The sequence below is a fragment of the Panonychus citri genome, unplaced genomic scaffold (assembly GCF_014898815.1).
Source record: "Panonychus citri isolate SS breed McGregor unplaced genomic scaffold, ASM1489881v1 Contig00140, whole genome shotgun sequence".
NCBI lineage: Eukaryota > Metazoa > Arthropoda > Arachnida > Trombidiformes > Tetranychidae > Panonychus > Panonychus citri.
Window position 1 is genome coordinate 1,731,909 of NW_026515545.1, and position 26,789 is coordinate 1,758,697.

A 26,789-nucleotide genomic window follows, 5' to 3' on the forward strand; every position below is an offset into this window, starting at 1 on the left:
AGTTGTAATTGTATCTCAATTTTAGCATGAGTATCCCAGTGATCGATTAACTTCAAGAGATTTACTAATTACTCAGACTATTTGAATACTTTTCTTTTTCCATTGAAAACTTAATTGTAACAATCAAACAAAAAGTCAAATAAATGATTGGCAATGTTGATAATTTATTGGATAAATAATTTATATTTATAATTTTTATCTATGGTTATGAGTTATGAGATAGAGAGAAAGCAAGAAAAAGGGTAAAAGGAGAAATACAATTTATAATGTTGATGATTTGGCTTTGAGACAATTAGACAAATATATTTAAACTAATTGAAAAATTATGATTCCAATTGTGATTAATGTTTGGTAACAATAAAAAAAACAAAGATAGAGATGAATTAATATGACAATTAATGTATTACACAGATTACAGAGAACAGTTTAAATATCTAAATCAATAGAAAGTAAACAACTAATATCAAAGAAATTGTTGAAAATAAGTTAATTGTAATTTGATTTGATCCATTACATTGGTCTCTTGTTTGAGTGCGACAATTAATTACCATTTCACGACGACGATTCTCTGGCATAACAAGATTAACGACCATTGGACTCGCATCTCGACAATGCTGGACAACCACTTTACTTAAACAATCGTGATAAAAGTAAAGTGAACTAAACAAGAAAAGATAAAAAATCAAATTAATCAAATTATAATTGTAATTGTAATGGAAAATGTGAAAAAGAATCAACAATTAATCCAATTAATCTCTTACCAACAAAGTCTTCTTTGAATATCGGGGGCAGTTCGAGCATTTCGAGTGTCCCTTTGTCGCTGTAGAAGAGCATCTTCACAAGAGGCCATATAATATCTTAATTTCTGATAGCAATTATCTCCAAGCATTCCAGGCATATGTCGATCTAACAATTAAAAGAGTAACAATTAACTCGACAATCAAATTAGCAAAACTTAAGATTCGTATTCACGTCTTACCGATGTTACTCATTCCTGGCTGAATGGGAATTCCTGGTACTGGAAGATCACCGGGGAAATTGCCCCCAGGCTGAATTCGCGATCCCATTGAATCAACTGGACCGTTAATTTGATAATTAGTGTCCATTGATTGAAATGATTGCTGTTGTTGTTGCCGTTGGTATGAAGATTCAATTGGATCATAATTACCAGCGCCTTGTTGTAACATCGGTACATTTTGGATCACTTGTTGACCTGAATTCATTGGTGACATATTGTTTTCATCCATAGGTCGTAAAATCCTATCTAAAGTAATTAGAAATTAAATTAAAATCGTCAACCATCAGTAAATCAACAATTAACTGACCTGTTTTCTGAATACGATTCTCATTAATATTTGAAGTATCTTCATTTTTACCAAATTCAATTGATGATTGATTGTAAGATAAAACAGTTAAACCTAATTAAAAAAGAGAGGATCAACAATTAGAGACAATTGGAGTGATTTAGTAAACATGATTAAGAAAAATGATTAACTTACTTAAGATAATTGAGAGTATAAAAATTAAATCCATTGGATTGATTAACTTAAACATGATTGAGTCGACTAATTGTAACCAATTGGTGGACAATTAGTGAGATTAATTGTTTCTAATCCGATGAAAGGTTAAAGGCAATAGACTAATACACATTTAAGAAAATTGTTGAGAGTAAAAAAAATAATTTCGATCACTTGATTTACTTGATTGTTTAACAATTTAAACAGAGAAATAAACTAAATTAGATGATTATTGTTGACTGATTGTTGATGATGATGATGAAGAAGGAAGTTGATTACGTTCAAATCCAGAAATCGCCGGTCATCATCATCATCAATTGGGGAATCAACTAAATTTGATCACAGTGAATTAACAATAAATTAATTCTGTTAAGTGGAAAATACAATTTACAGGTTAGGCCTGTAATTTAGTTTACTCTTAATTGTGTGTCTCTAATTGTTTCTGGGTCACTTTTACCTGTGAATATAAAATTACCGTTATAAGAATAAAAAGATTCAATAGATTAATTGATTGTCATTGATTTAGAAAAAACAATTTAATCAATATAACTCAATGTAGACAGAAAGTTAAATTAATTGTTTACAAGTTTTTCTTTTTAATTACCAATTGATTGTTAATAAATTGTTTACATTTGATTAGTAACCGATTATGATGATTTGACGAAAAACAAATATTTTCAAAATTCAATTCCATCGTTAATCATTCATTAAATTGACAATTAGATAATTGTTACAATTCAATAATCATCTTACCTTGATTATTATTATAATCGTTTGAGTTGATTAAAGGTTTTCAGAATAATAATTAAATATTGTTGATAATTTGATTCTTGATAATCACCAAGTTAATTTCCAATTACAATTAGAGGTAAATTTCTAGTTAATTAATGTTTAATTGTTGTTAGAATCAAGTTGAGTATTGAAAATACGCTTTTCTTGTTAATTAATTGTTTAGTTTTTCAAATCTCTCTCTCAATGATTAATAATCTATTATCAATATTAAATCAATATACTGTTGATATATCAATTGATTGTAATATAATTGAGACTAATTAATGTTTGGCTTTTTAATTGATTGTTATGATAATAATACTTAATTGGTGTTTTTGCTTTTATCGGAATGGAAAACTGTTCATTCACACAATTAGATTTATCCGTACATTCATCAATTGGTTGTTAATCAATTTGCTCAATGACAATTAACAAATTAATTTCTCATTAATTAGAGTAACAATTAGTTTGTTGTCCAAATTGTTACAATTTACATTCTTTGGTCTTGAAAGTCGTTTCATTTCAAAATTGATTCTCTCTTCAGGATAAACTAAATTGACAAACAAAGTCCGTAAATATTATATAATGTGTGTGTTGTTGGTGCCCTTTGGTCAGTTACAATTTAAAGGGAAATTGAGATAATAATAATTATTTCATCAAGAAAAAAAAGGTCATAGAGTTTAAAGGGCAAAAGTGAGTAGATTGTTGTTGTTGAAATCGTTTTTGGGGTATCAATGGATGATTACGAGGGGAACAATTAAATATGAATGTGGAAAAAAATGTCGAAAAAATCGGTTACAATGGATGCAAAACTGGACAATGGTCAAGGGAGGGAAGAGAGAGAAAGAGAGATGAGCGATTATTGGGAAAAAAAGAAAAGAGAGGAAATAGAAAATTTTTGAATGAGTTGCGAAAAGGGAAAAGATGATGAGGTGGTAAATGAAATGTCTTTCTTGTTGTTGGATGTGTGGTGGTTGTGTAAGGGTGGGAGAGAAATTGGTAATTGGGTGGGTTCATGATTGTTTTGTCTGTTTGACCGATTCAATTATTTTCTCTTTTCTCTCTTCTCTTAATCGAGTCTTCGGGGTAAAGGTTGGGATCCATAGGTTGCTCGGCGAGCAGCATAAGATGAATAATAGGGTTGATGGGAGTAACGAGAGGTGGGATTACTCATTGGTGGTAAACCTCCACCATGGTGGTTCATTTTACCACCACCACCACCGCCTCCACCCATAGAATTAGCTTGACCATAGGGATTGAAATGATTATGATTATGATTAACATAGGGTCGGTTTGAGCTCATCTCACTTTTTGGCACAGCATTACTGACATGCAGGGAGACACCTTTCACAATATGATCTCCACAGATATTCTGGGAAACTTCCGACTCATAAGTAACGAAAGCAAATGCTCGGAATGGCCTTGGTATAAAAACATCAGTAATATCACCAAATTTGGAGAAATATTCACGCAAATCATCAATTGAAATATCCTCTGTCAAACGACCAACAAAAATCTTGCGATCATACTCTGTACTGTAAGCATCACCTTTCGACAACGGAACTCGCACATCACACCAACGTCCACCGATACTGTGACGTTTGGTTATAACCTGCCTTTGGGTATCATAATCGGCAAATCTAATAAAACCAAATCCTTTGGAAAGACCAGTTTCAGGATCTTTTTTAATTTGAGCCATTAAAAGCTCACCAAATTGTTCAAAATATTCTCTCAACTCAGTCTCAGATGTTTTCCACGGTAAACCAAGCACAATCAGATCAGTACATTTGGTAGCCTTTTTCCTCACACTTGACTCTTCATCAGAAACATCATCATTCTTTCTTTTGTTATCACCTGAAGAAGATTAATAATAAAGGAAAATAGAATAAAATATGAGAGGATTGGAAAAAGAAAGAGAGAGAGAGAAAGAAAAGAGATGAAAAAATGATAGACCAAGAGAAATGTTCGCAATGGAAAAAAAAGGAAAGGGGAAACCGGTAGAAATATATACAAGAGAATATGTAAAAAAGGGAAGAGAAAGAGAAACGGTGATGGAAAGAGCAGGAAAGAAAGAAAGATGGAAGATAGGATAGGTTTTTTTTGATAGAAATGATGTTAGGAAGGCTACCTTTAGGAAAGACAACATAGTAAACTGAAATTTTCGACCATCCCTTATCAGGAGCTTGAAACTTATTATCAACCAAACTCACAGCTCTCATCGTACCAGTCTCCTCATTTCGATATCTTAACCCGGAGGCACCGGGAAATTGAGAAGTTAAAGTTGTCAACAGCATGGTTCCATCTTCTTGAATAGGTAATTCAATAGGCTCAGATGTTTCATTCTCACAAACCTGAACATAACAAGCCATTTTTATAGATAAAAGATTAATTTGTCTTGTTCTTTCTCCTTTTTTTATAGTATTTTACCAGTCAAACAAATTTAAAGTCACAACAACAGTCAACCAATTTGAATATCACACACAATAAATTAATTGTCGTCGTTAATAAAAATAAATAAGAATAATTAATTTACTAAATTAATAATTTATCAATTTGATCATCAACCAAATCTCACAAAAACCCAAAAAATTTATTCTTTCAAGAATCTTCGCTCACCCAATAGGAAGAGAAAAGAATTGCATAAGTGCTGCCATCTAACGGAAGCTTCGACTAACAAATCATCGAAATTGTTATGGCGGTAAAAACGAAATTGACTTTTTTGGTTCTCGATTTTTTTTCTTGATTCATTATTGATTAATTGAGAATTAAGTTGAACAATTAGATTTATTGTGAATTTTTTTGTAAAGAAAATCAAATCAAATCAAATTTGTTACAATTTTTGTTTAGTTGAAGAAAAACTTTTACTTGGCCTTGAAAACTGTCAACAAAATTGTAATGATTGATTAATATAATTGACAATTAAGTAAATTAAATCATTACCAATAAATGATTAACCTTATTGGGAGATTAACAAATTAACACTATTAGAATTAGAAACAACAATTAACAATTTAAAGGTAGAAAAGTAAAGAGCAAGAGTAAAACTCATTTATCCATCACATTACAAAAGTTAATTGATGCTTAATCATGTTCAATTCAATGATTAATCATTAATTCATCAAAATGTTCATATGTTATTTACACTTGACAGAAAGAAAAAATCAACAACAATTGACTGATTATCAGATTATTGTGAATAAATCAAGATAAATTATCATATAACCAATACAACATGCACCGAGATGTATTCATCAATGGACTCATAATGTGAATTAGTTATAAAGGGTTAATCAGTAAGTAAATTGAAACAAGAAAAAAAAATCGCAATGAATTGAAATCTAAAGAAAAAGATGAGGATGAAGATGAAGATGAAGATAAAATTGATGATGATGATGACGATAAGAGATTAATAGTAGGAGATTAAGAAGGAGGAGATTATCTCATGTTCGTGAGATGGAAACCGCAATAACAGAATTTGATTTGGTTGCTGTTCTTTGATTGTTGATTACTGATTGCTGATTGTTACTCTTATTGTGATGTTGATTGTTACTACTGTTGGGGTGATAATTTTAAGATGACTTGAGAAATCAGGATTAACAAATAAAGTCACTTGGTTTGCTTTGCTTATCCGACCATTAACAACCATTTTGTCAACTGTATTAATGGTAAACAAGTTTACGAGATTAAGACAACAAACTGTAAATATATAAAAATATATAAACAGTAACAATTTAATCGCAATTAAGAAGAAGGGATCTAAAATGAAACAAGTTAAATAATAACAATAATCAAGAAGTAATAACGAAATCAATTGCAATTAACATCAATTTGATCATCTTTTTTTTTCTTCTCCTTTCTTTTTACTTGAATGGGATTAATTTCATTTCGAAACAATTAGATGAATTAAATCAATGAACAATCAGTGAAAATGTAGTCAAATTGTTGGTTGAAAATCACAATTTATTGATCATCATCGATTTAGTGGTAAAAATGAAACAATCAAGGCTAATATTAGATGATTAACTGATTATCTTATTAATCATCATCACCATATTATCAATTTAGTGAATCACATTTTCATGTATTTACCTGACAATTAAGTTAAAAAGGAGATGAATTTGGCTAAACAATCAATTTTCACGAAAAATGTCAATGTTGAGTTGATTAAAGGATGAGGATTGTAACAATTAAATGATGTTCAGTAAATGAAGCAAACAATTAAAAATCAAGTTGGCGTGTTAACCGTTAATCTCATACAACAACAACAACAAGGATAAAGATGATAATCATCAAGGATAAATAGATGAATAAATGAATGAATATCAATTGATGGTAAAGATAATCAATAGATTAATCTGACAATTAAAGAAAAGAAAAAGTAACAAATGAAGAATCATAATCATCATGGAAAAAGATGAAGAAGAGATAAAAGAAGTTCGAAAGACCATGTCTTCCAAATTTCCATCATCATTATAATCAAGATGATGATGAAAAAGAAGAGAAAAAAACTTAAATCATTCTGTAGATCATCATCATCATCATCATCATCATCATCATCGTTATTATTATTACCCCTCAATGAATTAACCAGAAAACAAGTCAGTTCAACAAAGCAGAATATTTTTCAATCAAATTTACCTGAACAAGACCAAACCCACAATTGATTGTTTCCAAGAAAATAGATTGAACATTTATCCTTCATCATAATCAGGTAAAAAGAATCTTTTTCAGACAATCAATAACAAAAAGAATTTCTCAAAAAAGAACATGATCATCAACAAGAAGAAGATGTTACAGTAAATGTATTGGTAGATCAACAGGTAACAGTAGTTGTGATGTGTAAATGTAGTAGTTGGGGAAAGTTTTTCAGAAAGAAAAGTTCTAACGTTACAACGAAGTGAAAAAAAAGCAAAAATAATCGTACGAACTGTTTGATAACTACGATTGTTTCATTGTCTTCAATTACCTTTTTATGTGCATTCATGATGATGATGATGATGATGATTGTTATTGGGAAGAGTCCAAAGGGTTAGTAGATATATAAATTAATGAAATAAACTGATAACAATTAAATAGATCAGTTAAAATATTGACATCAAAATATATTCACTTTTTAAAATTGTAACTTTAAATAAGGAAACAGAATAGAGAGAGAGAGAGAGAGAGAGAGAGAGAAAGATAGATTAAGAGAGAGAGAGAGAGGAAAAAAAGGTTAAGAGAGTGAGAGGAAGATAATAATTAAATAATAATTAAATTGACAACAATATTAATTGGATGATAGGCAGCACAATTAAAAAGGACAAATTTGGCCAGTTAATTACTCTGGATTACAGAGGAGTGCATGAGATGCACAGCAATGGCGTTTAACATAGTTATGATTACAGTAACGGTAACTATATTTTTCAAGAAACTGTGCACAACTCATTGAACCGCCAATTTTTTCAACATTATCCTGACAATCAGGTGATCCAGGTGAAAGATTGTCAAGATTGGGTGATGATGATGATGATTGAGTTGGAAGATTAACTCCTGGTGATGAAACATCAGAGGAACCATCTATTGATGAGGTTGATGATGATCTTTGATTGACAAAATTTGATCGACTTCGTGGACGACCAGCTGAACTACGACGGGATATTGTTGGAACGGAATTGTCATTATTACTATTACCATTTGCACGAGAATTTGGTGATCGGCTAATTGTCTGAGTTACATGGGTATAATCAGGAATAATATTTTCCAGTTCAGCTGTACATTTACCATTTCGACAAACCTATCAAATGGCATGAGAAGAGAGAGAAAAAAAAAGAAACGAAAATACTCAATCAATAAAAAAAACGATAAGACAATCAATCCAAATCAATTGACCGAAACTTACTTGACCATCACCACAAGGAGATCCTTCAGCAGCAGGACGATAAGAGACACAATAACCAGAGGCCGAATCGAAGCAAAAAAGTTGAGCACAAACACGAGCGTCTTTCTGTAAATACGGAAGAAGAAAACAAAAAACAACCAAATTAAAATTAATCACAATAAAAAAGTGTAAATAATACAATCATATGATGACCATAATCATGTTAATTATCATTTAATAGTAATTATGATCATCGTAAAGATGATGAATAATGTTGATAATGTTGAGTTAAGGCTGAAACTTTGTTTACATATTTATGATAACATGAAGAAAAAAAAAGTTATTCAAATATTGTTATTGTATTTTACTTGATTATCATCATTATGATGATGATGATAATTATTATTATACTTACAAAGCAAGCATTGGTTCCTCTATCTCGTTTGCATTGTTCATCAAGCGTGAGCATGGTGCCAGGTAGGACTCTTGGAAGGAGCTGGTTTTCGTGCGGATAATTGTACAAACAGGTCGCTGTTTCGCCGCTAAATATATTGAAACGGGAGAATCAACAATTGGACATAACAGTGAATAACAATAACGTTTAGTCACTTCATTTTTTTTTCTTTCTCCATCACGTATTAAATGTACATAAAAAAAACACCAACAAACGAACTGAACCCTTTCGTACATCGATGTACTCTCTCTTTCATCCTACCATCATCCTCATCTTTCATCTTCATCTTCATCCCACTATTTAACTTTCTCTCTCTCTTTCTTTCTTTCTAATACTTTACTCTTTTGCTACTTGACTTTATTTTTATCATCTTCATCTTTTTCAAATCAACTATTTACTCTGTGTGACAACAGTAAACAAAAAAATTTCAATCATCAATTGTAAACAATGATTACATGGTAGTAAATGTCATAACGGAAAAGATGAATTGAAAAGTTTCATATTCGCATGTCACAATTTTTTGACATCTTTTTTTATTCCGACATCAATTTTATCTTCCTTTTTCTTTCTATAACTTTCTTTTTTTTTCCTATTCTTTTCTTTTTTGTCACTTTCTCTCTCTCTCTCTCTCATCATTATTACAATTAAAGAAAAAGAAAAACCAATAATAATAATAATAAGATTGATTGTTAATCAATCGCAAGTTAACTTACTTTAGAAAATGTTTGAACTGTTCAACACTACATGAAGACCAACGGAAACCTCGTTCAGTATGACGAAGATCACTCATAATGAAACCATCTTCCCATGGGCATCGAGTAGCTCCAGGTCCACCTAAATAGCTTGGCGGTGGAGATCCATCATGGACACATCCCAATCTAGAAATTGAAATACAATTACAATTACAGTTACAAATTAATCTCACAACAATTTAACTCTCAATTTAAGGAGGGAAACAATTAAACTTACAAATGACCAACTTCATGTGCAGCAACAATAATACCAGAAAATCCTCCACTATCTTCAATAATGGCAACCGAATTGACCTTTTCAAGCCTTTTATTAACAACACAAGCTCCGCCGACATAAGCAAAACCAGCGGTACCTCGATTACATCGGCCACCCTCGTATCGGCGTCGACACATATCAAGCTTGGTAATTACCACGGCTAAATCATAGGTTGGTAGTCTATCCTCTCGATACAGATATTTACCCATATCGGTTAAAGCGCCCGCGGCATCAACGGCATCGGCATTTGGAGGACGAAGTCGATTCCGTTCCAGATAGGGAGTTGCATCTCGATCCTGTGAATTGATTTGAAAGACAACAACAAATGAAAACAAAAAAGAAAAAGTTAATCACTGACAATAAAAAAATAACAATCGAATTATATTCAACAATTTAAAACCTAAAATTAACTAATTAACTTTATATACTTTATCTAATTTAAACTCTCAAGACAGATAATATATTCAAATGTAAGCCCAACCTTGATCAATTAGATTAACGATAATAATTAAAATAATTGCTGTAAAAATGAGATTATCCTGAAAACAATGTAAGATACATTTCTGTAAATTACAATTAAATAACAATTAAATATGAATCAAGTAATTAGACCCACACACACTCTCTCTCTCTCTCACTCTCCCTCATCTAATTAACGTTAATTGTCAATCTTTCACTCTCATTCTCTCCCTTGATTGCTTCTAATTTTAAAGAAATTTATTGATTGCTACTCTAATTGATTTTCTCACTTTATCTTTTCGAGTTAACTAACTTTTCAAACAAACTAATTGTAACTATTTTAGAAATTCAAATTTATAACAATTTAACATGATGATTAAGTTGATTTAATAACAATTCAAATTCTGTATCTTCCTCATGTAAAACAAACTGGGTGACAAAGTTTTCATATTATTATTTACCAAGTAATTAATGTTTGTTAATCTCAACCAATCAAATCAAGCAAATTGACAATAATCATTAATTCATTGATTGCAATTAACATGAAACTTTTTTGAAACAATCATAATCATCATCTTAATCCATTAAATCAATGCATTAACCATTAACATTATAATCATTATGATTTACTAAACAAGAGCTAATTAAGATTCATTGGCTAACCTTTAATTTGATTTTTTTTATTGCAATCAAAAGTGTTACATTTGATTGTTAACCTTAAAATAATAGCCCTTCCTAAATACTATCAAGTTAATTGTCAAAGTTAATTGTCATTTGATTATTTGGAAAAAGTTTCATCACTTACAATTGATAATTGTAAGTGTTGTTAATGTTGATTAAATAGATGATCTTGATTGTGATAATTGTGCTAACGAGGTAATTTATATGATAACAATGAAATAAATCAGTGTGATTAAAGTTATCATTTAACACAATTAACAATCAAAAGGTCCATTTGATTTGGTAAATGAGCAGAATCAAATCAAACAGTTGATCATTATTCATTCATCATTGATGTAGTTAATCAACAATTAAGGTTTTTCTTTCATTCATTTTTACAATTAAGCAAAATTAACCCACAAAATAACAACAATCTAATTGATGATTAAGAAAACAATCATTTAAAAGTTAAGGAAGTTAAATTGTTGGACATGATTATTGGGTCGTAAGCTGTTTGATTACCACGATAATGGACACAATCATTACATCGTAATAACAACGATGACAATCAAAGACAATTAACTTGATCACAATTTAGATTTTCATCAAACATATAAAAACCCAAATTTTTTTAGTGCAGTTTTATTTACCTTAGCAACGATCATTCCCGCTAAACTGACCCGGATGGTTGGATGGGACAATAACTTATATCGTAGGTCAACCCCGTTCCAAAAACTGATGAAATAACGTTTAACATCACGACTATTGGCTCCATGTAAAATGTAGGAATCGTAATCAACAACCAGAAGTACCTCAGGCCACACGGTATCGGGCGCTTGACGTTTTGATCGATGGTGATGATTACCATTATCATTTGAGGTGTTAAAGGAAGACGATGTAGATGATGATAAGGAAGATGCAGTTGATAATGAAGGTTCATTTGATACTTTTGATGATGAAGATGATGATCGCAATTGTGAAGCATTTAAACTTAATAAACTTAAACCCGGTTCCAATTCAAGGTAATCCGAGTGACTTTCGGGTTCATGGCGAGCCTTTTTATATACAATATGGGCATTTTTATGGGCATACAAAGATTTCCGTTTCCGGTTCTTAGTATTATTATTGGTACTTGAAGAAGATGTTGTTTTGGGTATCCGATAGTATGGTGAATATTTACTTATCCATGTGGTTACATTGTTATTGTTCAATTGATTTAAACTTGATGATTTAAATAGCAAGGAATCATCACCATTCGGTGAGCTATTGGTATTATTGTAACTATTTTTCATGTAATTGGTGTTAATTTGATTTGATTGTTGATTTTGTTTATTGTTATTGTTTCCATTATGAAAAGCTTCATCAGCTTCATCATCATCTAGAAACATTTCATCATCATCACGATTATAATCACCATAGAAAGTTTCAGATAATTTGCTTGATAATTTTTCTGGAATTGGTTTGATTACTAAACTATTACCCAATGTACCATCCTGATTAATATAACAGTTTAATGTAATCATTATCATCGTCATCATAAATTAATATAATTCAACAGGTAACGAGTTGTAAACAATTTGCATTTTCATTTTCATGCGCAAATAATTTTACCAATAATTCGTAATTTAATTAAACGTCAATTTGATATTCAGTGATGTTTCCGGTTTAATTAGTATGTAAAATAAGAGAAAAGAGAGAGAGAAGATGAAGAAAAGAGAATAAGAGAGAAAAAAAGAAAATAGGAAAAAGAATTAACAATTATGATTATCACTATTACGATTTGTAATGATGCGTGATCAACGTTTTGGTTGGAAGCTCAGGTTGATGGCGAAAAGAAGGGAATTGTAATATGGAGAAAAAGGGTTATTCGGTTACCGTTTTGTATAATTAAGATAATCAACACTATCGAGATTGTTAGAGAGAGAGAGAGAGAGAGGATAAAGTGAGGAGGTGGAGGAGGATTGGTGATGATGAAGATGGAAAAGGATGACTGAAATAAAGAGTAAATATTTTTAGAGAGTAATATATTACCATTTGAAGTCTTCCTTCCGGATCATGGCTCACTAATACAGCAGCCATGTTGAGATGATCATGATAAGGTTTTCCAAGTTCAGGTGATTCCTGATAATTAGATTAGTTGTCAATTAAGTTGCAAATTGATGATAAAGAGATGATGCCAAGGATTAATCCCAAAGGTAGATAATATTAGGGATTTAAATTGATCCAAATTGGTTTGATTTGGAAGAAAAAAAGAAAATTAAATGATTGCGATTAGTAAGTTTTGTAAAATTAAATTTGTTGTACCAAATGCAATTAGTAAGTTAAAGGCTCTGTTGATTGTTGTTAATTAGAGAAAGTTGATTATCAGATTAACAAGAGAAAGAAAAGTTTTTGTTTTTTGTTTTGAAAAGAAAAGTGAATCAAGTCTGTAAATAGATATTGGAATCAATTGAAGAAGAAAAATCGAGGTTTGGTTCGTTTTCGTTGTTTTTAAAGCCGGAATTGAATACGACGACAAACGAAGTAAAGTGAGAACGAAAGAGAGAATAAAAGAAGATAAAAGTGCGATAATAGGGAAATGAGGGAGAGAAAGAAAAGTGAAAGAAAATAAAAGAAAGAGGGAGACCCCCACGATTAGAACATGTCGAAGAGTCGAAAGTATATTGAGACCATCAAATAGAATCAACTTTTTTTCCGGTTAATCTACTTGTGAGCTATTCGATTTAACTGATCATTTTCTTTTTCTTCTCCATCATCATCATCATCATTCTCACTGAACAACTCGCCTGGTAAGAACTTTCAAGATGATGATGAGAAAAAAAGAGTGAGTCAGAAGGATGGTGAGAGAGAAGAGACAGCGGAAACGATTTTCTATCGGCACTTCAAGTCCAGGAGAAACTTTTCCTTCCTATTTATCATCTTTCACTTTTTTTTCCTCCTTCATCATCTTAGAAAACAAGTGATACCTCAAAAAATATTATATCATCATCATAATCGCAATAATAACAACGAATCATCATGAAAAAAAAGCTTATCTTCACCAAGATCGTTACAACAGTTTACCTGAATTCATCTTTTCTTTCTGAATCAATTTCACTCTAACCGAGTGACCTGAACAAAAGGAGAGATACTCTTGAATCAATCTAAATCTCAATCTCTTTTTTCAACCATAAAGATCATGTCAATTTCCAACTACCATGAATATATATTCTCAGCCTTGGAACAAAACAAAATTCTGGTTCAACTGAAATCCAGGTAAACATATATAATATATAAAAATACTCTCATCTCTTTCTGGTTTCATGAATTTGTATCTGAAAAAAATTCTTTTTTTCTAAGTTATCATAATTGTCATCATGATAATCATTAGATTTACATTATCTTTTTACAGGTAGAGAGACAAAAAATTAAGATGCTTACGTAAAAATCAAATATTGCAAACTTTTTGAAAAGATTAACCTTTTTATCAATTGATTATCTGATTACCTGTTATTTTTTTTCTGTTGATTGTTGTTTGTTAACCAACAACAATTGTAACAGTTAATTGTTTGTTGATTGTCACTTTAATTTTCTCACAATCAATACACACACACACACAAAAAACAAATTAATTGTCATGAGATCTTGACAATCTTTTCCTCGGCTTTTTGTTTTAACAAACTGACAATTTTCATGCTCGAAATGATCAACATTTCCTATCAACATTAAATCATTTTCATTCATTTTTAATCTCAAATTTTTTCGTGTCTTCATTTGTCATTGCAGTTTTCTAATTGTAAACTTTTTGATTGGTTGAAAGTTTAATCGCTAATCAACAATCAAAATTAAATAAATGTTAGTAGTTAATGATTAAAAGCCAATTAGCATGGAGAACTGAATTTTTTTCTTACTTCAATATGCTGAAAAAAAGGTAAGATTTGGAAAAAGAAAAAAAAATTGTTGCAATCTGAACTCTTTTAACTGTTAATTTCACTTCCAATTCACAATTAAATTTGAAAATTGTTGATACTCATGATTTTTTTCTCTCTCTCTCTCTCTCTCTCTCTCATCAACAATTTACTTTCTCTCAACCAAATAGTATTTAAAAATATCAGAAGCAAAATTAAGCAAATTGTTTGGCTGATTGTTGAACATAATCAAGGCAAACCCAATTCACATACAGAACAACAATTGAAAAAAAAGGTAAAATTATAAATTAATAATCAAAATGAAATTAATCAAAATTTAAATGCAAATTTAACTGTAAATTAAGCAACAACATTTTCTGAGGTAAATGATATTTAATGAAGCTTAATCAATAGAAATCAAAGTTTACCCTGAAGTTTTGGGTTCGAAAAGAAGAGAAAAAAGTTTCCTGAATTCGGAAAAACGATTAAATCGCAATAAACGCAAACACACACACACAAAATGCTCGAGCAAAAAAAAGCAACAACAACAACAACTACAAACAGATAATAAACTAATCAGTAGTAGTAAGATAATGATAAAATTTTCAGATGATGTTGTGAGATGCTGATGTTTTGATGGTGATGATGATGAAGGAGAAATGAAAAAGCAACAACATTAAGAAAAAAAAACAACATCAACATGAATGAACAGTAAGAAAACAACAGAAAAGATTGAACAATCAGTTGAACTCAACTTTTAGCGACTTCGCCTCACTCTGTTAACCTCAATCAAATAGTAACAATCAAGAGGCGAAAACTAGAACAACATTCAACTACTACGACAAGATGAGCACGGCGTAAACTGATAAAGAGGGCTGACAGATCAACGGATGATCAAGGAGGTCGGATTAGATTAGTTATTATTATATAACAGAATCAATGATAAAAAAACGACTTCATCTCAACAGACTAACAAACTATACAATATATGAAACAAAAACTAAATTCATTAACAATAAACTACCAATAACAACAAAAAAATCAACAACATTAACCGTTTAATCAGTAAAACTATAAAGTTTTTCATCAAAATCAGGTAAAAATTGCTTATTATTGTTTGTATGAGAGAGAGAGAGAGAGAGAAACATATTGGAAGCAAGAAAGAAAATATTGATTGAATATGTTGATTAGAAACGGAAATACTTTGAGGAGATTAAGGGATAAGGAGATAATCTTAATTTTGGTGTAATTTTAAAACGATTTGCCTTTTTGTTTATCTATTCAATGAGAATGATGAATTTACCTTAAGAGTTGCATCTTCTTGGTAACTTAATTTTCCGTTAGGTTTTGTTTCAGCGATGAAAACTTTCATATCTTTAATCCTTTCACTAAAATCACTGTTTGGGTGTAAATTAAGATCGTAATCTTGACCAAACACTTTTAATTGTATCCGTTTGGAATCACCATTAGAATTTTTATTCGATGATTTTGTTTTTCTTCTTGTTGGTGGTAAATTTGACGAGGATTGTGAAGGTGAATTATTTGATAAAGGTGATGAGGTTGATGTGGAAAGTGTAGATGGCGAAGAGGATGAAGATTTTGTTTGTTTTGTTGTTGTTTTTGTTGTTGTTGTTGTTGTGGTTGAAGATGCTGATGATGGTGATGAAGAAGAGGAAGATGTTGGAGCCTCTCTTTTCGGGAGTACTCGCACATGGACGAGATCATACTCGGGCACTTTATCATGTGATTCAACTTGAAATACCCTACGAAGGTCACTTACATCCATAGAATGGTGAATGTTACGAGTATTTGGGTTAACATTATTATTCTTATAATCATGATTATCGCTGTTACTTGTGTGTTGTGTTGCACCCAAGCCAGCACCTTGGGCCAACCCTATGGGACAACAAAGGGTAATAAACACATTAAGGAAAACGACTAGTTGAACAATTGATGAAGAGGAAAAGGTTTGGTGGTGGTGAGAATGGTGATTATGTGTTAATGATTTTGATGGTGATCGTGAAGATGAAGATGATCCTCGTAAATTAACCAGGTTATATAGATGAGAGAGGTAACAAAAATTCATATCGATTATAACACCTCAGTAACATGAGAGGTTACCATTGGGATCACTGGAGACTTTGATGATGATGAAGAAGAAGAAAAATTTTGATAAATTGTAATAAGAAGACGTTGATAAGATTGTTGATAACAAATTGTTGTTATTGGTGTTAAAAGGTGATGATGATGATGATGAACAATCAATTAGTGAAACAAACAACGAGTCAATCCAAAATCCAACCATCGGTCCATAAATGATACCAAAAAGTGTTCAGTAGTCGTTATCGTTATCGAACCAAATGAAGAATTGAAAGAAAAAAAAACTAGAAACTTTTTCAAAAAAGAAACAAAAATGTTCGAAAGTTGGACTTTTCGTTAACAACAATCAACTCTCATTCGAATTAGTTTTTCTCCCTCTCCCTATCGTACGATTAGTTAATCCTTCTTGCAAGCTTAACTTTCTTTTCGCTAATCGTTGGTCGATTCGTTGGTTTTTTTTTCTCTCTCTTCACTTTCGTTCTCTATTGTACTCTAATTTTCCAGGTAAAAATGATAATAATTAAAAAAAAAATCTCTCTCAAAGACTAAAACACTAAGCAGAAACACTCACAATAATATATATATATTTATACTTATAAACTTATATATATATTTACAAGTAAACGCACACAACTAATCCGACCGACTAATACCTAAACTGTTGGTACTTTCAAGTTTTCAACGAAACGTAAATCTCATCTCTCTCTCTCCCTCTTTCTCTTATGCTCCCTCCCTTTTATCTTCTCTTTCTTTATCATCATCTCCTCCCTTACTTTCTCTCTCTTTTTCTTATCATCTTGTGTCTGTTGTTTCAGTGACATCTATTGGTAACTTTTTTCTCTTTCAGTGAAACGAATCTTTTTTTTTCGGTTTTCTTTGGGTTTCCGTTTGGTTTTCCCTTCCTTTTTGGTGGATTGAAATTTCCAATTGTAATCAACTAATTATGAATAGAGAGAACAAAAAGAAACAAAGCAATAGATTAGAATCAAGGGTAATCTAAAAAAGAGATTAGCTAATTAACTTAATCCAGTTGTTTCTCAATGGATATGCAAATTACCTTTAAGGTACAATCGATACAACGAATTAGCTTTCCGTGTGTTTTCATTGAGATTAACTGGTGATTTTGGATGATCGTCTTTCATTTTCTCGATTGATTTGGTTCGTTTACGTTTTGACCATCGCATCGGGAGTTAACCTGGTCATCACCTTTGACAACGAAAGAGAGAGAGAGAAACTTGTTGCTCAACCTTTTTAACGAATTTTTCTTCTTTCCTCTTTTGGCCTCGAGCTTTTGGTCCTTTTAATGTGTATCATCTGATTTCGTTTTTTCTTTTCTTTTCTTTTCCAAGTCTTCAAGTTGATCTTTTTTTCTCTCTCTAACTGTAAGCAGAATTTCATGTTTTCTTTACCATCATTACCATTTTATTTCTTTATTTCGTCTTCATCTTCATCTTTTTTTTTTTCTTTTCTCTCCATCAGCTTCTTCTCTTGTTCTTCTTTTCTTATTACTTTCCTTTTCATCTTCATCTTCATCATCCTCCTCCTCCTTCTTCGTCTTATTATTATCATCATTTTTCTTTCTTCTTTAGCTTCTTTTCATCTTCTCCCTACACATCATCCGACGGCTTGATTTCTTCATGCTGATTGAAAAGATGTTTGGTAACATCCAACAACAATTTTCTCTTCATCATCAATTATATCTTCAGTTAGGCGATACTTTTGGTGTTACAGTTTCTTCCCAAGTTCTGTTAGCCATCAAAACATGAGCATCGAATATCCTGAAAATAAAAAGAATATATAATAAAACATGAGAATAGCGCAGAAAGAAAAAAAAAATGAAAACTCAACATTTCCTGAAGGAAAATGAAGTGAAAGTGATGTGTAAGGTCACAAAGGTCTAAGGCTAAAGGTCAGCAAAAGGGGGAAACGGGTTAAAAATCGTAAATATATATAAATAATATTTGTCTTATTCTTAAATATATTTGTTGAGATCAACGATTTTGATTGCGATTTCGTCAGAACGATTGTCCATCTCTCCTTTTTCCTGATTTCATTTTTTTTTACAGCTAAACACTGACCAGTACCAACCATTAGGAAGATTATTGTAATAAAGCTTACACGTAAATGACTGTGATTGTTATTACCGATAAATCAATTCATCAATCATCATCATGATAGGTCTTATTTTATATAAAAATATAACCAAAAAAAAACTTTTCCTTTACTGTCCGAAAATCATTAAATCCAACCAACCGAGTTGATCTTAATCAAGTTAACCTCAATCCCTCTGTGACTCTAATTGTCTAATTGACCTTGGTCTTATTGTTATAAAATCACCAATTAATGAAGCAAATCTTATATATAGATATCATCTATTGGCTATCTCTTAATCACTCTCCATATCAGCTGAGTGTCCAACCTAAAATGAGAGAGAGAGAGTTGTTGTTGTTGTTGTTTGAAAAGAAAAAGGAAAAAAGAAAGAATATTAATAATCTGATATTATGAATTAAATAAGTACTTACGGTAATGATCAAGAATATAACAACAACAGGTTAAAGGTAGAAAAGAATAAATATAAAAAAAAGAATTAGAAATAGACATGAGATGAAATAAGTGCGGGGGTTGAGTTTCTATTGTTCAATTAATCATGTTTTCACTTTTCCTCTTATCCTGGTGGAGATAATTAAAAGATACCTTTTAACAATCAGCTCAATGTAAAGGTGAATACATGGTGATTACAATTAATTGATTAGATTGTAATGGTAAATTGCAATTAGAGGTTACCCTTTTGATTGAATAGCAAATATCTGGTATCAGTTGATAGAAAACCAGTTGAATGTTGTCATTTATAGGAAAAGTGTTTCGCTCTATTGGAATAAGGTTTTCTTTTCCAAAATCCGATTGACAATTAGTTAATTTGGTTGAAGTGGTGATTGAAGATGTTGACAAATAATCCATGGTTAATTGTTAATTGTCTAAATTTGACAAAAAAAAGAGAGAGAGAGAAAATAATAACAATTAAAATGAGAGATATGTTTGATTAAGAGGAAAACCTGATAACCGGTTTGTTGTTTTACCTTTTAACTGACACTTTCACTTTGATTAAACCAGAATTATCAATCATCTTCTATTAATATATTTATCTGATAAATGGATGGTGATTAAGGATTAATCAAAAGATAAAAAGGAACACAATTAAATTAAAGAGAGAAACAAATTAAATTATTAAAAGAAAAACAATTAAACGTTAATCCGATTGATCAACTTAAAGGGTTAAAGTTAATTCAACCAGAGACCAATGATTTAAATCTGTCGCCATCTGATGGACTTTGTTGAAATCGAAAAACTTTTTCTTAATTGTGATCAATTCTCTCATTAATTAACTAATCAAACTTTCTGTTAAATGTTAATCATGTTTCTCAACTTAAGTAACCTTAATGGTTGACATTAATTTGTTAATTTCTAGGGGTAAAGTTAATCAATGAGAATTTGTTAGTTTAATTGTTTTCTCGTTTCTTTTTTCATTTGACTTTGAATTTGATTTTTAGATTAATTGATGATTTGTTAATTAAAGTTTCTCTTTATTAGTTGATTGTTTTAATTGTTAATATGATTAAGTTTGAGTTTCTATTGGATTAAATGACCAATAAGTAACAATTTGGTTTTTAATTGTCAAGGAAAAGTAAGTTGATTAATTGTTTGTTAATTGTTTTGATTATTATCAACAGACGAAGTTAATTAGATTTAATTGTTTCACAAGCAATTGGTAAACAATCAATTTACTTATGAAAATAAAAACAAATTCAATCAAATTAGCAATCGTTTCCATGATTTACAACAATTTAAACGATGAAACAATTAAAAAGTTTCCATTAAATGATTGAAACAATTTAAAGTCTTTCAATTGTAATCAAAATTGAGAAATTAAATCTAACTAAAAGTTTGACAAACAATTTAACTTTCAATTGTGGATAAATTTTGTTAACTACAATTAAGATTAAGATTAACTTATCGTAACAATTAAAAAGATGAAAAAGTTTAATTGATTACGAAAAACAATTGAAACTATTGAATATAAATCGATTTAATTTATCGAACTTGTTGATTAGAACAATTAGAAAATTTTCTTTCTTAATTTTTTCTTCCTAATTAAATTAACTCAATTACTTTTGTTTAGTTCCTTTTAATCATCTAAGAATCAATTGTAACAATAATTAACAGAACAACAATTTACTTTCCATTTTTAATTGTTATTGTTGTTGATTAGGAATAAAAGTTTATCATTAACTTATCAACATTAATAAAGAGAAAAACTTTTTTTCGTTAATCATAATTAACTGATTTACAATTAATTATAATAAATTTTGATTGCATAAGACAAAAACAAGTTAACTAATTAATAAGGTAAAAAAATTTTAGGTAGTTAATTATAATTATTTATTGTTATCATTGAAATAATTAGTTAATTGTTATATCGTACATACAAATATAATATAACATCACTGTCCCGATAAACTTGATTATCACTGATTAATAATAATCATGATTAAGTTAATTGTTGAAAAATTGTTAACTTTCCAATACCGTGACAATGAGTGAACAACATTAACAATTAACAACAGGAAATAATATCAACAATCAACTAATCATTAAGCAAGAAAATTAAAAAATTAAAACCATTTTAAGATTAGAAAAAAAAATGAGTAAATTGAGAAAAGGAAGTTGATTAAGATTAACCAATTATTATATTAATCATATCCGGTTAAGATTAACCAACCAGTAAGACAATTAACTATTAACTATCAAATTAACGGGTTAGATTGAAAATTAATTACAATCAAATTTAATCGTATGAAACTTAATCACAATGCCTTGACCTTTAAAGAGTAATATAAATGGATTAACCAAGAAAATTAAGAAAAGTAATTACAATTAAAGGTCTAATCAAAGTTAATCAAGGTAATCAGGCAATTGTCTAATCCGTTGATTAATAATTAAATTAAATGTTTTCAATTCAATTGCTATTATAATTTATTCATTGGGCTACGATAAATCAAAAATGATTAAGTTAATTGTGTTGCTGGTTGGCGATTAAGTTAATCCAATTTAGGCCAATGATCACAATTAATTGTTATCGTTGTGATCAAATTTAACAACAATTAACATTGATCACTTGGTGTATATTTAAATTGTGATTAAAAGTGAAAACAATAAAATTAAGGTTTGTTATCATTAAGGTGTGCAATTGAACAACAACAATTAAAAGTTGATCATATTAAGTGAATGTAACTTACAGCAATTAGATTGATTTAATTACAATCTAATAATAATGATGACAATTAAAATGAATCAATGAATAACATTAATAAGATTGATTAAAACAAAAGTTTTCATCTTTTGTTTTATTGACAAAAATCAAGAGTTAATCAACAATTAGTTAACAATTTAGCACCAACGTGATGATTAGCCAATCTTAATAACAATTAACTAATTTTTTATCCTTGAAGATGAAGAAAACAAACCAGCAGCAATTAAATAAATTGTCTCTTAACTAATAGACATATTCCTTGACAATTAACTGCAAACAACAACAATTTAAATCATAAATAAATGGCTGTTTAATTTTGCTTTTACCTCTCATATCCCTGATCCCAAATGATTAACTATCAACAATTAAAAGTGAAAGTGATTAAACTGCAATTGCAAATTATGATTAAAATATTTAATCTCAACATAAAATCAAAATGATGATCAATATGATTAGTTAGAGATTTGAATCAACAATCAACTGAATACACACAAGAAAAGCAATCAAATTAATCTTAATCTTTTAATCACGTTAAAGTCAATGATCCAATCAAGATGATCATGATTAAGATTTTAATCATTTTCATATGTTAACAATTTAATAACGAAATTAAGTTCATCGTTCTAATCATTGATCTAGAGTTAATCACTTTCATTGATTTCTCTGTGTAAACATAATGTTGTTGACTTTTCAACGATAATCAGTAAATCAGTAATAAGAAAAACGTTTAATCATGACAATTACAATCAATTGATTAATAATAATAATTTAATCACAGAGAGAGAGAGAAAGAAATGAAAAGTTATTATTATTAATTAAATCAAGAAGAAAATTAATTTCGCCTTTGAAACTTTGATTGTTGGTAACAATTTAACCCTTTATACTTGGGAGAATTGACAAATTATGGATTACGAAAGTTAATCAGAATGATTAACATGATTTAATCACTTGTTAGTTCACAGTTTTATTTGACTAACATCACAATTTAATCATCGAGTTAATCCAGTTTTAATCATTATCATTTTCTTACAAGACAACTTATTACCTTAGGCTTGATAATCTCGATGGGAATTTAATTTATCGTTGATTGTTATGTCTAAAAAAAGAGATTATCACAATTAATAATCGTGATTAACTTCTTAACTTGTTCCTAAATTGTTGACAATCAAAATCAATCAAAAAGGTTAAATCAATCTAATCATAGAGATCACTGATCTATGGTAATTTATTTTGATTCAGTTTAAATCATTAACCCTGACAAGTCATTGACAATCAAATATTAACAATCCAATCAATCAACAGTTAATCATTAATCCTTATAAATTAATTGTACGTTAGTTGAAACAAATCAACAGAAATAATTTTGCAACCGTTAATTAGTTGATTGTGACAATTTACCAATAATTTGAATCAACAATTACAATTAAGAAAGAGGGCAAAAAAAACCAAATCGAAAATCTAACTTTTTGATTAACTAATCAAGTAAATTGGTCACAATTAACTGGAAAATTCTGAATCACATGAAAAACTATCTTTAGATTAAGACAATTAGTGACAATTACCAAACAATTTAATCAATTTAAACCAAAATGATAGAAAGTATTGTAACTCAATTAGCCAAATTGAATGAGTTTTGATTGTAATTACAATCAAAACGTGGTTCTTATTGTGTTAATGATAACGAGGTTAATTGTTGATGATATAACAATAATAATACACCAAAGGTAAAGTTAATTGCTTTTAATTGTGATGATTATTTTAATAGTAATAATGATGATAATAAAAAACGATGTCAGATTTTGTTTGTTTGTGTTAATACAATCAGTTTGGTGTTGATCAATTATATAATTATTATATTGTCAAGACTTGATTTAAATTTGGTGATGAAGATGAAGATGAAGATGATGATTAGTGAAGATGAAATTGATGATCATTTTATCCAGAATCTTTTTCGTTATTATTTTCCACCAGAATCCTGAGAGAAAACAAAAAAAGTTCTGAGTTGATTGGGTTAACATTTCCATGGTGAATATTTGAAGTTTTAAAAAGGAAAAGGAAATAGATCAAGATAAATATATAATATGATGATAATCATGAGAAAATGAGAGTCTGAGATAATTAACCTAACAATTAGTTAACTAATGTTGATTACAATTTGTTTTTTTGACAATAAATTAAATTCTTGTCAACTTGAATTAGCAATACAATTAAAAGTTTTAAGATCTGGTTGGGTTGTTTATATGGTTGATTGTTGTTGGTGTTAAATTGTTGAAATGGTTTAACCTTTTTCCCCTGGTTGTTAATTGTTAACCTTGTTAATTGTTGGAGTATCAACGGGAACAAATTTCTCCTTAATTGTTGTAATTTTAATACAACTTTTAATCATTTTTTCCCCAACACATTGTACTTTTTCAATGAACAATTTATCAACTCTTCCATTGAGATTAACCTTTTGTTGCTTTCTCCGAAAATCAAATTAGTTAATTGTTGCCACAGGTAATTGTTGATTAAACGAAATGTTCAAGTGCATGGTGAAGATTAACCAGATCAGCGTGATCATTAACTGGCCAGTAAGGAAAACCAAGCTTAATTGTGATGGACAATCGAGGAAAAGAAAAGAAAGAGACACAAACAATTAATATCATCATTAAATCAGAGTAATTGATTTGTTAAGATAATAAGTTAATTTTATTTTTCTTTTTCTGTTCAAATTCATAATGTTCACATTTCTCTTCCTGGATTAGTATTCTACCTTTTATATGATTACGATAATTACCATTTGATTCAGGTAATAATATAAAAGATTATCATGAGAAATATAATCAATAATATAATCATTATAATAAATAACAATGTAAACTCGTAGGATGATAAATGTGATTTTAGTGTTAATAATAATCGTAATCATGAAAATCAGTTAAAGAAAATAATCAAATTAAAAGTGAAAGGGTTTCACAGAAGATTTAATTGTATTATGATTATTTAATCAGGTTAGTTAAGTTATATAAGCAAGCGAGAATGAGAGAGAGAGAGAGAATTTAGAATATCAAAAGAAAAAATATTCGAAATTCGGTAAATTGTTATTTATGGAGTTCGATGATTTAAAACTTACCGACTTCTTTGCTGAAGATTTCTCATATTGACTATCACCGATTACAACGTAAGAGCAATTACCGAATCTTTCCTTGATCTTATTGAGACAAGTTTCTTTACCGACCTTAGCCGATGAATAGATATTATCAACGGGAAAGAATGGACCTAATCTATGGAGTAACAATTTACACAGAGCAGGAACTAATTGAGTATCAGTTACAAGAACGTTAACACAATCGGGCCTAATTGAGAAACGAAGAAGAAGAAAAAAAGTTAATCGATTAAAAATTGATATTCACAATATTGACCATTCAAATGACCATTGGAAAGCTCACCTATCGTTGATGATTGTTAAACATTTAATCGCAAAATTCAGCCAATTGTCAGTTAGATTTTCTATTTGATTACGGACATGCATCCAATCAGCGGCTTTATTTCCTAGGAGAGCTGTCAAATGGATTAAGATGATAAAGAGAGAGAGAGAGAATGATGATTAAGTCACTTATTATTATTAGAAGGAGGAAGATAAAGAGAGAGGATAATGATTATCATCATCATTGGTATTAATGGAATCAAATTGCAATGAACCTCAACTGTAATTTGATTAGATAGTAAAAGTAACAGTATTGAAAGAAAAATACTAAAAACAAACAAACAGTTATAACAACACGTTAATCGCCTTAGGCCTTAATCATCATTATAATTGATAGACCCTTAGGTGAACACAATTGACCAGAATTATCTATTATAATCAAGATAATCTCTATCATAATGATAATCATTATTATTATAAGAGTAAAAGTGATTTAATGACCATCCCTTATAACTAGTAATTTAGGTGAGGTTGTTTATCTGATTTTGATTCCTTGTTGATTCCTGCTGTGATTTAGATCAATTTAATAATCTAAAGTACTTGTTTGTTTATTAAAATCATTAATTTTACTATTATATTAATAATAATATTTGGTGTAATCAGTAAATCAACTTATCCCTCCAAACAATTAACTGTCCATAGTTTTTTCTTTCCTGATTTTGTGTATTTACTTTAAATTATTGTAGTTGATGATTTAGATTAAGATTGAATCTTTTATGAATTGTTGTTATATTTTAGTTGATTTAGTTTTTTACAACAATTATAATAATAGGTATTCTGATTAACTTTAATCATCAACCATCATCTAACTTTTTGGTCTATTGTGGGTTTGATTATACAACAATTTAGCCCGCAAGCTAATTTAGGTTTGATTTAAATTCTCATCACAACAATTAGTCTAAATCAATCTTAAAGTGTGTAATTTGTTTCCCTATTTTTCACTAATTGGTCTTGTCACTTTTAATTGTTGTAAGATTAGTTGAAAAGATATTCTCATAATTAAATCAGATTGTAATCAAATTGATCATGATAATCATGATACCAATAACCATTTATTAACTAACTTTGTTGTTTTAATCAACTTTTTTTAATTTATTTACCCAAATTTAATCCTGAAACTTTTCAAAATCAGGTAAACAATTAAATTAACACAAACAAAAAAGTTAACCAAAAAACATTTAGAGTTGATTAATTAGTTAATTAGTTGAAAAATTTAATTAAGATTAGCTCAAGGATAAAGTAACCTTAATTAGTGAATAAGTTTGATTTAATAATAATGATTAGTAAACAATTAGTCGACCA

At 29.4% G+C, this 26,789-nt stretch overlaps 4 protein-coding genes across 8 annotated transcripts in view; all 4 read right to left on the reverse strand.

Annotated features, from left to right (window-relative positions):
• Positions 1-187: 187 nt before the first annotated feature.
• LOC128394967 (uncharacterized) lies at positions 188-2,416 on the reverse strand. Its single transcript, XM_053355347.1, has 5 exons — positions 1,500-2,416; positions 1,326-1,418; positions 980-1,264; positions 762-906; positions 188-660 (listed from the first exon to the last, which is right to left on the reverse strand). Exons 1-5 carry the CDS (start codon positions 1,552-1,554, stop codon positions 435-437), a joined length of 804 nt encoding a protein of 267 aa, XP_053211322.1. The 5' UTR covers positions 1,555-2,416; the 3' UTR covers positions 188-434.
• Positions 2,417-2,860: 444 nt separating this feature from the next.
• LOC128394966 (TAR DNA-binding protein 43-like) lies at positions 2,861-4,879 on the reverse strand. The gene is made up of 2 exons (XM_053355346.1): positions 4,417-4,879; positions 2,861-4,142 (listed from the first exon to the last, which is right to left on the reverse strand). The coding sequence occupies exons 1-2, from the start codon at positions 4,655-4,657 to the stop codon at positions 3,358-3,360; spliced, it is 1,026 nt and encodes a 341-aa protein (XP_053211321.1). The 5' UTR covers positions 4,658-4,879; the 3' UTR covers positions 2,861-3,357.
• A 2,490-nt stretch (positions 4,880-7,369) lies between these two features.
• LOC128394963 (uncharacterized) lies at positions 7,370-19,967 on the reverse strand. Of its 4 annotated transcripts, none has more exons than XM_053355341.1 (13): positions 19,791-19,967; positions 19,498-19,688; positions 18,858-19,119; positions 17,771-18,491; positions 17,487-17,650; positions 15,917-16,752; positions 12,758-12,847; positions 11,377-12,219; positions 9,569-9,903; positions 9,313-9,477; positions 8,561-8,687; positions 8,167-8,271; positions 7,370-8,061 (listed from the first exon to the last, which is right to left on the reverse strand). In XM_053355341.1, exons 6-13 carry the CDS (start codon positions 16,697-16,699, stop codon positions 7,606-7,608), a joined length of 2,904 nt encoding a protein of 967 aa, XP_053211316.1. In that variant the 5' UTR covers positions 16,700-16,752; positions 17,487-17,650; positions 17,771-18,491; positions 18,858-19,119; positions 19,498-19,688; positions 19,791-19,967; the 3' UTR covers positions 7,370-7,605. The 4 variants fall into 4 exon arrangements, with proteins under 4 accessions (XP_053211316.1, XP_053211315.1, XP_053211317.1 ...); XM_053355340.1 differs by having other exon boundaries at positions 19,408-19,688; XM_053355342.1 differs by having other exon boundaries at positions 18,832-19,119; positions 19,408-19,688.
• Positions 19,968-23,752: 3,785 nt separating this feature from the next.
• Positions 23,753-26,789, reverse strand: part of LOC128394605 (eyes absent homolog 3-like) — a 44,862-nt gene continuing 41,825 nt past the window's right edge. For both annotated transcript variants that reach the window (XM_053354950.1, XM_053354951.1), the window contains exons 10-12: positions 25,450-25,561; positions 25,134-25,356; positions 23,753-24,606 (exon numbers count right to left, since the gene is read on the reverse strand). In XM_053354950.1, coding sequence (XP_053210925.1) covers positions 24,529-24,606; positions 25,134-25,356; positions 25,450-25,561 — 413 coding nt within the window. In that variant the 3' untranslated portion in view covers positions 23,753-24,528. The remainder of the gene's footprint in view (positions 24,607-25,133; positions 25,357-25,449; positions 25,562-26,789) is intronic.

Bases quoted from the DNA above. Each gene is read 5' to 3' on its own strand.
- LOC128394966 (XM_053355346.1), bottom strand. From the start codon at position 4,657: ATGGCTTGTTATGTTCAGGTTTGTGAGAATGAAACATCTGAGCCTATT. The intron at 4,143-4,416 runs GTAGCCTTCCTA...AATCTTCTTCAG, and splicing joins CTATGTTGTCTTTCCTAAAG to GTGATAACAAAAGAAAGAAT.
- LOC128394963 (XM_053355341.1), bottom strand. From the start codon at position 16,699: ATGAATTTTTGTTACCTCTCTCATCTATATAACCTGGTTAATTTACGA. The intron at 12,848-15,916 runs GTAAATTCATCA...TCTAATTATCAG, and splicing joins AAGAAGATGCAACTCTTAAG to GAATCACCTGAACTTGGAAA. The intron at 12,220-12,757 runs GTAATATATTAC...TATATTAATCAG, and splicing joins CGGAAGGAAGACTTCAAATG to GATGGTACATTGGGTAATAG.
- LOC128394967 (XM_053355347.1), bottom strand. From the start codon at position 1,554: ATGTTTAAGTTAATCAATCCAATGGATTTAATTTTTATACTCTCAATT. The intron at 907-979 runs GTAAGACGTGAA...TTTAATTGTTAG, and splicing joins GCCAGGAATGAGTAACATCG to ATCGACATATGCCTGGAATG. The intron at 661-761 runs GTAAGAGATTAA...TTTCTTGTTTAG, and splicing joins ATTCAAAGAAGACTTTGTTG to TTCACTTTACTTTTATCACG.